Source organism: Prosopis cineraria, unplaced genomic scaffold (genome assembly GCF_029017545.1).
Source record: "Prosopis cineraria cultivar Desert tree isolate PC_DT_omini unplaced genomic scaffold, ASM2901754v1 PC13, whole genome shotgun sequence".
Taxonomy (NCBI): domain Eukaryota; kingdom Viridiplantae; phylum Streptophyta; class Magnoliopsida; order Fabales; family Fabaceae; genus Prosopis; species Prosopis cineraria.
In genome coordinates this window covers 205,911-217,570 of record NW_026555344.1, presented here as the reverse complement: position 1 = coordinate 217,570, position 11,660 = coordinate 205,911, and the positions used below count along the sequence as shown (strand labels likewise).

The window sequence follows — 11,660 nt, the reverse complement described above, 5'->3', positions numbered from 1 at the left end:
AGAAAATTCGGTCATCCTAATAGTAAAGTTTTGCACCAAGTGTTTAAAGATTGTAATGTTTCTATTCAATCTAATGAAAATTTACATTTTTGTAACTCATGTCAATTGGGGAAATCTTATAAGCTGCCCTTTTCTTTTATCTTCCTCTTGTGCCATAAAGCCTCCTGAACTCATACATACTGATCTTTGGGGACCATCCCTTATTGCTTCTACTGGTGGACACATATATTATATTAGTTTTTTTAGATGATTTTAGTCATTATACTTGTGCATATCCTTTAAAATAGAAAACTAAAGCTCTTTATGCCTTTACTCACTTTAAGAAAATGGTCGAAAATCAATTTGATAAAAAGGCCAAAATCATCTAAAGTGATTGGGGAGGAGAGTTTAGGCCTTTTAAGCCATTGCTTGATTATAGTGGGATTATTTTTAGGTATTCTTATCCTCACACCTCTCCACAGAATGGTAGAATAGAAAGAAAACACCGACATATTGTTGAGATGGGCTTCACATGTCTAGCTCAAGCTATAATGTCTTTATGTTATTGGTGGGATTAATATGCACTGATTGTGATTTTTTATAACACAAGTAGTTCCTAATTGCATGTTAGAGTTATAAATATGATGAGTGACTGAAATATCTAGTCTTCTATAAAAGAGAATCCAATTTTCTTGAGAAGTTGGTGCTAGCTTGGATCTACAAGAAGTTAGGTCTTGATGCAAATAAAAGATCATGAAGGTCATATGCCAAAGTATGATATTTCTTAACTGTTTGAATATAAATTTGTACATCTTTGATATTTAGTTTCTTTTCAGTAAAATAATAAATTTTAGTGTGTTGGTTTTGCTCATAAAATAATACACACACACACACACACATGCCTACTTCTTTTAGAGCATTTTGGCTTATTTTTTTGTTACTTGACATTTTCTATTGGAAAAAGGGGGTTCTTTTTATTCTCATGATGATCAAAAAAATGCATTTCATTTCAAGGTACACCACAGGCATAGAATTGGATTATAATTGAGGAAACTTGTTATGTGCCCCAAATTGAGGTATGTGACTTTCACACATGCTTTTAGTATAATTGGGTTATTCTTATGCTTGCATATAGCCGTACTACTTAAAAATGTATTAAATTACTTTGACTAAACTTTCAGAATGGTAAGGCAAGAACCTTGAAGCTATAAACCCTAAACTAAATAAGGCATTAGTCTCATTAAAGGATGAGCCAAGCATTAGATCAAAGGATGTCAAACATGAGACATTCTATACAAGACATATTCAAGGCTATTCAAACTTTGGGTGAAAGAGTTTCAACTCTACAACAAAATGTTAATAGCTCATATTCCTCTAGGCAATACTCAAACTTTTTTGTGTACTTTATATTTTGCTCAAATTTTTTTGCTAAAACTAGTTTTAATTTTATAACTATAATTGATGTAATATTGAATTTTTGTTATGTTAATTAATGTGATTGTGGATTGTGATTAGAAAATTGAATGGATGGTTAGTTGTGTGGCTATGTAAGAACTAAAATGTTCAAAATTTGCAAATTGGTAAGAGATTTGTTAAATTAAATTAACGAAAGATTTTTTTTTAAAAAAAAATATCAAAACATTAGTGAGGGATGAATCCCTAACTAGATACCATTTTTTCCTTGCTAAATGCATTTTAGTGAGAGGTTGTGACCCTCACTAAATTTGCTGCAAAAAAGCAACTCGCTAAATTTAGCAAGGAAGTAATTAGTGTTGAGCTATATCCCTCGCTGAAATGATTAGTATTTGAGCATGTTTAGTAAGGGATATGAGATTCCTCGTTAAATTTAGCAAGCCTTTTTCTTGTGATAAATTAAGCGAGAGCCACAATCCCTCACTAAATGCATTTTAGTGAGGAAAAAATGATATTTAACGAAGGATTTGTCCCTTATTAAATTGGATTTTTCTAGTAGTGCTCTTGCTAAAAGAAAGGCAAGACTGGTGGCTAAAGGGTTTCATGGTAGGTATTGATTTTTATGAAACTTCTAGTCCAATTATAATGGTCTTAACTATTAAAATTGTCTTGTCTTTGGTTGTTTGTTTTAAATGGGAAATCAATCAGATTGATATATGATAGTTCATATTTGTTACATACTTTTCTTAAACATTTAGAACCACATTTTATGGTAAAAAAATCTTAGAATGTGCATTCTTGGTGTTAAATTAGGGTTTTAAACCCTAGTGAGAAAGTGTGCATATTAGGAGTATTTTGATCATTTAGCACTTTATTGGAAATTCAAGGGTAAATTTATAATTTGATGTGTGCATTAGTATTAAGTCTATTAGGGTTGAAATATTTGGTCTTAAAAGTCATATTTGGACCTAGAGTTAAAAAGTCAACATTTTGGGTGACTTGTTAATTTGGCTAGTTTGCCTAATTTGCATGCATGCATACATAGCCACCTTATTTTTCTCATGTGTGTTTGTGAAGTCTTGAATGAATTTTGAAAATATATGCAAAAAGGTATTAGGGTTTGAATATTTTCATAATTATCACATGTGAAAAATAATTTAGTCAAATTTCATGTTGTTGTCTTAGGTGACACTTTGCATGAAGAAGGCTTTAGTTCAAGATTTGGTTTGGCACATGAGGGAGCTATTGAGCATGTGATTTCAGACTTGAATGGGCTTCAAAATAATGTGATTTATTAAGGCTAATGAAACACACAAGAGGTTTACCATACACATGCACACAAGAGATCAAATTGACTTGTCAAATCTTAAGATAATTGTAATGTGTTTGAGAAGCTGGAAAGTAAATTTCATACCTAAAGTTGAATGGCATTAGAAGTTAATTCTAAGGAAATTAAGGGAACATAAGAGCTTATCACATCCATGTACATATGGGATTGGAAAAGCAACATTGGAATTATCACCCAAGTTGACTTGCAACCTATACTACCCTTAACTTTATTTAACCTAATGACTTGTTTTGAGTTTTGTAGCAACTTGTTTAGTAGGTAACCCTTATTATTTTCATCTAAAACACATTTAAAGAGGCTTATGATTATTTTTCAGGTCATTCACCCACACTTTTAGATTTTTATCTTCAATTACTTCTTTTTCTATACTCCCACTCTCTCTCCTCCATATCTCTCAATCTAACTATCCAAATTCTACAAAAATAATCTCATTCTCTTCTTTTCATCTTCCTTTCTATAAACTAACTTTCGTTAAGATCAAACTAAGCTTTCGATAGGTGAAATCATGGTGAAGAAGACCCTAATCTTGGAGCTTCATCTTATTTATCATTTAAAGATGTAAGGCTAGATTCTTGAATGAACTACTATGTGGAGAAGGAAACTTTGAATTTGTATTACTTTCTAGTTGGATTTGAATTTCTTCTCTCTACTTTTCTCTCTCTAGAATTATAAATTTGTAGGACTCTTTAATTTTGTAATTTCAAGTGATGATACATGTGAATGAGAGATGATTGTTGCAACTAGAGTTTTACTTACTCAAGCATATAGATTCGGCCTCTTCAAGTATGATTCATAATTTTGGTTAGCTTGATGAGTTTAACATATTTTCTTACTAATCATAATCTTGTCAACTTGAATGAATGTAAATATCTTCATGTATTATAATCTCGAGCATGTTGATTCCATTAATGTATGCTTGACCTAATTGACTCATGTTTGTAACACTTTAGTCAGACTTAATGCTAGCTTTACTTTAGCTCATTCGAAGACCATAATCTTAGATTGCGGCTAGTCAAGGTATTAATTAAGTCTTAGTTAATATAATTAAGTCACTAAAACTAAATAGAAGAGAAAAGAAACTAAACTAGCTAAATTGTAATCAAATAAGAATAGGTAACCAATTCCATATAGGAGTTCCTACTTCTAATAGGTTTTCACATATCTACTTTATTCACCTTAGAATAAGGTTTATTAGCTTATTTAGTTTAAAACTCAAATGTGTCCAAATCATCTTTTAACTTGTAACACACTTCACTCTAACTTGTCCAACTAAGCCTCCTTATAGAGATTGACTTAGGTTCACACTATCACTACACTAGTGTAACTTAATATTATTTTCCTAGGGTAGTGACAACCTTAGTCAATATAAATAATACCTTTCTTAATAGAACTTTGACTAAGCTTGTTTACATGGAACAATGAAGGATTTATGGATCCTTTGAGACCTCACTTTGTTTACAAGCTTTCAAAGGCCTTATATGGCTTAAAACAAGTTTCACAAGCTTGATTTGATACACTTCAAAATACATTAATGAGTTTGGGTTTTACAAACTCCAAAAAAGATACTTCCTTGTTCATATACACTAATAAAACTCAAATCTTACTTGTTCTAATTTATGTGAATGATATCCTTATAATGAAGAGTGACCTTTAGAGCTTGAAAGTTTTCACTGAAAAGCTACATAATATGTTCTGTCCAAATATTTAGGTCTTGTGCGTTACTTCTTGGGAATAAAAGTTCATAGAGATAAGTTAAGACCATATCTTAGCTAAGGGAAATACATTTTTAATTTATTGAAAGGATTTGAGATGAGTCTTGCATCACCTTATGAAACACCTATGCTTGCTCATAAATCCCTATCAATGCACTCTATTTAACTACTTTATGATTCATATAAATACAGATGTGTAGTAGGTGCTTTACAATATTTATGCAATACCAATCATGATAAGCTCTAATATAGGCAAATTGAGTCAAATTTTGTCAAATCCAACATCTAATTATTGTGTTTTTGTCAATTTAGTATGGGTAATAAGGAGAGATCTTAGATATTTGAAAGGGACTATAAACTATGGGATTCACATCAAACCTTCTAGTATTTTAGATATAATTACTTTTTCAAATGCATATTAGGCCTCTTGTCTTAACGACAAGCACTCAATAGGAGGTTATTGTGTTTTTCTAGGGGACTCTCACTTTAGCTAGCCCTCTAAGAAATAGAAAGTGGTAGCTAGGTCTAGCATTGAATTTGAGTATATAAACCCTTTTGGGAAAGTGGTATTAGGGGGCTGGGATTAGGATTAGGATTGGGTTTTGGTAATATCACTTTTGACATGTTTGGCATGAAGCATTCAACAACTTTAGGCTTGCTCAGTCCCACTTAAGTAGGAATAGTCAAATACTGGGATTAAAATTTTCTTGATTGAAATGCCCTTATAAAAATGCCCAGATTTTCTCCTCCCTCAAAGAACCCCAGCGTGACACCTTCCTTTTCCACCATCAACAACCTCCAGTGCTCCACCTTCCTTTTCCACTGTCGATGACCTCCGACCATCCACCTTGCTTCTCCTCTATCGATGGCAATTCTTCTATTGATCATTATAGCAGAGCGAAGCGCTCTTCTCCATTTCCTCTATTGATCTCATCTTAAGCGCTCATCTCCATTAGTTGATCTCCATTATCACACATACGACATCGCAAGCCTTCATCTTTGGAGCAGAGAGTGATTGTGATAGGCGGGTAGAGAGCGAGAGTGAGCGAGGGGAAGGGAGGGATGGGTTCAATGCACGCAACAGAGAAGATGGGCTTTTAAAGTTACAATTTTTTTTATTAATTATACAAGGTATTATGGTCTTTCCATAATTTATGTTTAATTGTAAAATAAAATAAAGAAAAGTATCCCCTGTAATTATTACTCCATGACAACATAATTTTAAAGCCTCATTGCCACTCTCAATCCTAGTGCCAATGCCAATTCCTCCAAACTCAAGCGTGCGTACCAAACAAGGCCATAGGTCTTTTGCTAATAACGTGGCCAAAGTAAGTTGGATCTAATCACTACTATCTAAGTTGAAGTTCAAAATCAAGCATGGTCCAATAATATGGTGTGATAATACAAACGCTGCGACTGTGGCCTCAAATCAAGTCCATCATGCTAGAACCAATCACATTAAAATAGAAACCCATTTTGTGAGAGATCAAGTTCTATCAAAGACTCTCTCAATTTAGTATGTTCCATCTAATCTGCAAATTGCAGATTGCCTTACTAAACCACGTCATCACTCGAGATTTTGGAGCTTAGGAGACAATCTTGGAGTCACTGTCACTCCATCAAAGAAGATCAGACATCACCAGAATTTAAAGTTTTGGCAACAAAGAAGAGGGAGGTCAAAAGTAAAGGAGGGAGTTAAATACTATTGCTGTGTATTAATGTATTCTTTGTTCATTTTGTAATTAGTGCCTCTAGGGTACTGGAAGAGTGTCTTTGAAAGACCTTCTACTGTTTATGCATAGTGAAGGTTAAGCGGTATTGTCTTATTCTCTTCTCAACACAATCACACAACCATAACCCCTGCTCTGGATCACCCAACATTGCCAATGTTGCAACGTTCATCAAACCACCTTCCATGCTTGCATCAATAATTTCTTATCTCTCTTTTGTCATTAAAAAGCATTAGTTATCATGCATACATACATATTTAATTACTAATAAAATAAAAAAGGGGAGAAAAATTCATTTAAACTTCATAAGGGTAAAATAATAATACAATATTTTAAATTAATTTCTCTCCATTAATTCCCTTCCAATCAATGCCGACAAATTAAAGGATTATTAAAATCCCTTCATTTTCTTCCAACTAATATGCCTGTGATTTATTTTAATATTTCAAAATGAACCTCCTTAAATTAGACAATTCATTATCACGAGGTTATTGGCTCGCTCGCTCTGGCCTCATACCTAGCCTAATTTCAGCTCTGGTGATTATGATACAAACGCACATTTCAGAATTTCAATTTTCTCCAAATTCAATGCACGCCTATCCTATATATGTGCCATGAAAATGAAATACCAGGCTGATTCAATTAAATTCCAGTTGAATAAAAACATGTCCCCATAATTCCAATTATTATACGGTCAAAACTCAAAACACTCACTAGTATGTCTTATTAAACATATTCATATAAAGCATGCAAAACAAACACCTTAAATATAGGAGAGGAGTATACTCATATAGTCGTTTAAATCCTCTCCGGAACCGAACCAGGCAGTGTTAAAATCCTTCCCCGAATATTATAAAAAGGACGGGCTTTGAACGAATTAATTATATTAAACTCTAATTTTTACCAAAAAGCCTCCTCGTAATTTGAGTTGTAATTGGTCAGACTAGCATGTGCTTCTCGTCAAAAAACGACAGAAAGATCGGGAGCATCTCAAGGGGAGAGGATTGGCAGGCATGTGCCGTCGTTTGGGTTAAGAACGAAATAACCATCTTCAAGTAATTTAAAAATAATGCTCCATAGTCCATCATGGGAGGACGGAGACAGAGCAAAGGACAAGGTACGGAATGGGGTGGGGCCCACCAATCATTCCGCCAGCGAGCGCGTCGCTCCTTCTTTAACGCTGCAAGGAGACCGGCCGTCACCTGAAGCCGATCGAGGTCCTTCTTCTGTCGCCTCCTTTCTGTAACTTCCACGTTTATTATTCCGACTCTCATCACGGCCTCACCCAATCATCGGCTCGGCTTCCTCCCACCGTTTTCTTTGGTGGCTCCAAATAATGAATATTGAAATCACAATTAACAACATGCATGCACACACACATATACCTCATTTTTAATTCAATACCCCCTCATTTAATTTCGTCATCACCATTACACAATATTACTCTTTACTACTGTAACCGTCCGTCCTCCATTTTCAACATTCATTTGATCGTACAAAGTTTCCATGAATTTAAACTGACAGCAAAATTAGCGGACGGTTTATTATACATGTCAATCCAGAATAACTGAAATTAAAAGAACTAAACGGCAAAAGTGACGCTGCCGTGCATGATTTAGTATGGGATCATCAGCTTAATATACATACATACATACATATATATAATACTCTAATGAACTGCAATTTTCATTAATCGGGCGCGTCAATATAATGTGACTGTCTCTCAAACTTCATGCAACCAACAGAAGCCACGCTACAATTTTCATAAGAGAAGAGACTATTAGTTGTAAGGGACGATAAATTTCATCTCCATATAAGTGGAGCTTCTCGATATATTTGCACTGCGGGTAATTATTTGATTGGTATGGATTATGCAGTATATATGTCTGTTTTTTGGGACCATTCGTGCAAGATATTTAGAATAATGGTAATCAGCTGATTTGTCCGACTGAGAAGCAAAGTTTTAAAATAGTGCCTGCTAGTATATGACGAACGTTAAGAATCTACATGTTTCAATTATAAGAGAGAGGTTCAGAGTTACAACTTGCACACACTCATACGCAGGCCGTCACCACTAGGTATTCACTCGAGAAATCAGGGAGCGTGCGTGCGTGGTTGTTGATTTGATGATGATAAGTGGCAATCACTAATTGTAATTGTTTTCCTTGGACAATCAATTCATTATTTTAATTAATTTGTGTGATTTGGATCATATCATGGCAACTTGTCATGAACCGGGCTCACTTTGGATTTTAGCATATTACTTTTATCGCATTATCTGGGAGCCGGTTTGATAAATATCTAAGCCTTCACACGCACTGTATACGGTTAACAACTTCAACCTTCAGTTGCTATAGTTAATACGTACACGCAACGTAATGATAGTTATTACTTTTTTATATGCAGTATAACCACTAGCTAGCTAGCCTTTATATATTCACTTACATGCACATACAGCATCATCAGACGCCGCACCTGGCACAATAGCTACCAATTTAACTAAAGATATATGTCGGTCCCGATCAAAGTTCTTCGAAGGATTTGGATCATGTATATATCATGTTGATATTTCTTATTTGAAAAATTATGAGCCGTCCGTTTTAGATCGATCATATATGTATAAAAAATCCAAGTTTTACAGGTAGAGGTTTTTAAATTACATGGCCTAGCCAGCCAAATTCATGCATATCTTTCAAAAGCCAAGGTGTGCCAAGTCTGTAATGTCGTCCGTCGCCAACAAAATAGAAGTAAACAATATGAAGCAGACTGATAATATACTCTCACTTGATAACCCGGGTTGGGGAGTGGGGGGCATCTCCAATAAAAAAAGAAAAAAAAAAAAAAATCATCTCCATCGTATTAATTTGAGGACCGTGTCTCATATACACCGCACCGTGGAGTGTAAAATTAAAATTTGTAAGAAAAAGACCACGTTAGGGCGGACGTAATAAATTTTAAGATAACTGTGACAGTATTTATAATAACTAGAATGTTAATGAATATGGGTACTTGCAGCCAAACGCCCGTCACTTTGCTACTTGCTTGCTTGTGTCAGCGTGTGTATTTATAGGGAATCAGCTTCGGTGCTCATCTTAGGATGAGCGCCATGGTGGTGCTCAACACCAAAACACCAAAACACTGCCGTTTGGCAGTGTTTTTTTTTTTTTACTATTTTAAACCACAAATTTATTATAACAATAATATATAAATATTATAAAATTATTATTTTAATATTTAATAAACTAATAAATATTAAGATGTCAAAATTAAATATAAACAGATTAACTCATTAAAATTTAACTTGAACAGTTTATATATAAATTTTGATATGAATAGTTTAGAACTGTATTAAAAAAATTAAAACTGTAAATATAAATATTTTTTTTATTTTATTGATTTTGCACAATTGTTTATTTACGAGAGATGATATCATTCAAGGCATAATCAAGTATTAAATATAAGTATTTTTTTAATAAAAATTCAAATATTAATTTACTATAGTGTGAGAAACTGGCTCATTTTACCAGACCCTACTCTTATTTTAAATGGTTCAGATCATTTTTTATTTGTTAGTACAGTTTTCAATATTAAAACCAAAATTTTTATTTAAACTATTCAGGTTTAATTTTAACATTTTAACATTTATTAATTTATTAAATATTAAAATAATAATTTTATAATAATTATTTATTATTATAATAAATTTGTGGTTTAAAAAAGCAAAAGAAAAAAAAAACAGTGTCAAACGGCAGTGTTTTAGTGCTGAGCACCACGGTGCTCATCTAAACTGAGTCCGTATTTATAGCACAAGGTCTGTATCAGTACTTGCGCCATTCGTAAGCAAACACACAATATTGTTCCTTCTCTCTCTCTCTCTCTCTCTCTCTCTCTCTCCCTCTCTCTCTCTCTCTCACACGCTAGCCAAACAGCACTGAAATAAACCCACACCGAAACCTTATTCTGAATCTCTCTGATCATGGCAGGAGCTGGAACTGACAAATCTGCTTCTGCAACTTCGGGTCCTTCGTCATCCAATAACAGCAACAAGGCCACGATGCTCAAACGCTTCATAGGGGTTCGCCAGAGGCCGTCGGGACGATGGGTCGCCGAGATCAAGGACTCTTCTCAGCACGTTCGGCTCTGGCTGGGGACCTACGACACCCCAGAGGAGGCGGCCCAAGCCTATGACGAGGCGGCCCGGGCCCTTCGTGGCGACAACGCCAGAACCAACTTCGTCTCAGCCGCCTCAAACGAGGACCTATCGAAGCAAAGTGGACTGAGTTTTGCTTCTTTGAAAGCCAAACTGAGCAAGAATCTTCAGAGCATAATGGCCAGGGCGAGCGATGGCGGCGCAGCAGTAGTAAGGCATCCAAGAGCAGGGTAACGGACCATTTCACCCTCGCCAGCATATTCCACAGGAGGACTGCTTCTAACTACGGACACTATCAGTTCGGCCAAATCCCTTGTGATATGGTGGAGAAAGTGGTGCAACCTAGCATAATAGTGCCGCCCGTGGGGAATCAACCTGGTGCATTTAGTTCCTGGGAGAGCTCGACCTTATCGGATTGCAGCCCCGAGTGGGTTGGGTTCCGGCACTCGGAAGGTTCAGATGCCGACGGCGAGCAATTAGGGCGTAATCTGGAGCAGCTGTTGGGGTGGGTGGATAGTCCGGATCATGGTAACCATAATATGTATGGGAGCAGTTTAATTAATGGAAGCGATGAACAGGATGAAGGATCGAGGAGCAAGAGGTTTAAGGTGTCTTCTTCGGTTCTCGTGCCTCCAACTTTCAGCGGGCCTCCAGATAACAGTGCTTTTGGATCTCCATATAATAATAATAATATTGGCGGCAAGTGACGGTCATAAAATTAATTCGGATGCTCTCTGACCATGCAGTTCATGTAATTAGAAACAAATAGATGCAGTGGTTAGTTTCATTAATTTAACTAATGAAACCCACCACTGTGTCTATCTCTCTCTAACAGTTGAATTCCATGGTTAAAGAGCATCTTAATTGACGAAGGATGTGCGTGGAGGTCAAAGAGCTCTGTATCTTATAAGCATGCGTTTGAACATAGAAAAAAGGAAGAGTTGCTTCTCGTGTTTTAGACATGACATCTAAGCTGATTTTAATTACTATTTAAAGCAAAGTTTCGTTTATTATTGCATCTCTTCAGTTGTTACTGGGATAGTGTATATATCCGTGAACATATATATAAACTTCAATTAAAACAAACAACACTTGAGCAAACTTTTAACAATATTGTGACAAGATCTACAATTAAAGGTTTGGAATCAGACGAAAGACCAAGCTTTCCCCAGCTTTTGTATGATGCGTATGAGTGTAAAATATTGTGAGATCGAAAAGGGTTTAATTGGTGTTCATGTATTATTGTTGTGATTTGACTGTACAGAATTGTATAGAGATACATACTGGAGATGGCTGCGGCTATAATAATGAAGACGGAGGAAGAAGGG

General features: G+C 35.1%; 1 protein-coding gene across 1 annotated transcript; it reads left to right on the top strand.

The window, feature by feature from the left end:
* The first annotated feature begins 10,158 nt into the window (after positions 1-10,158).
* LOC129290888 (dehydration-responsive element-binding protein 2A-like) lies at positions 10,159-11,039 on the top strand. The gene is made up of 2 exons (XM_054927955.1): positions 10,159-10,542; positions 10,632-11,039. Exons 1-2 carry the CDS (start codon positions 10,159-10,161, stop codon positions 11,037-11,039), a joined length of 792 nt encoding a protein of 263 aa, XP_054783930.1.
* Positions 11,040-11,660: the final 621 nt, after the last annotated feature.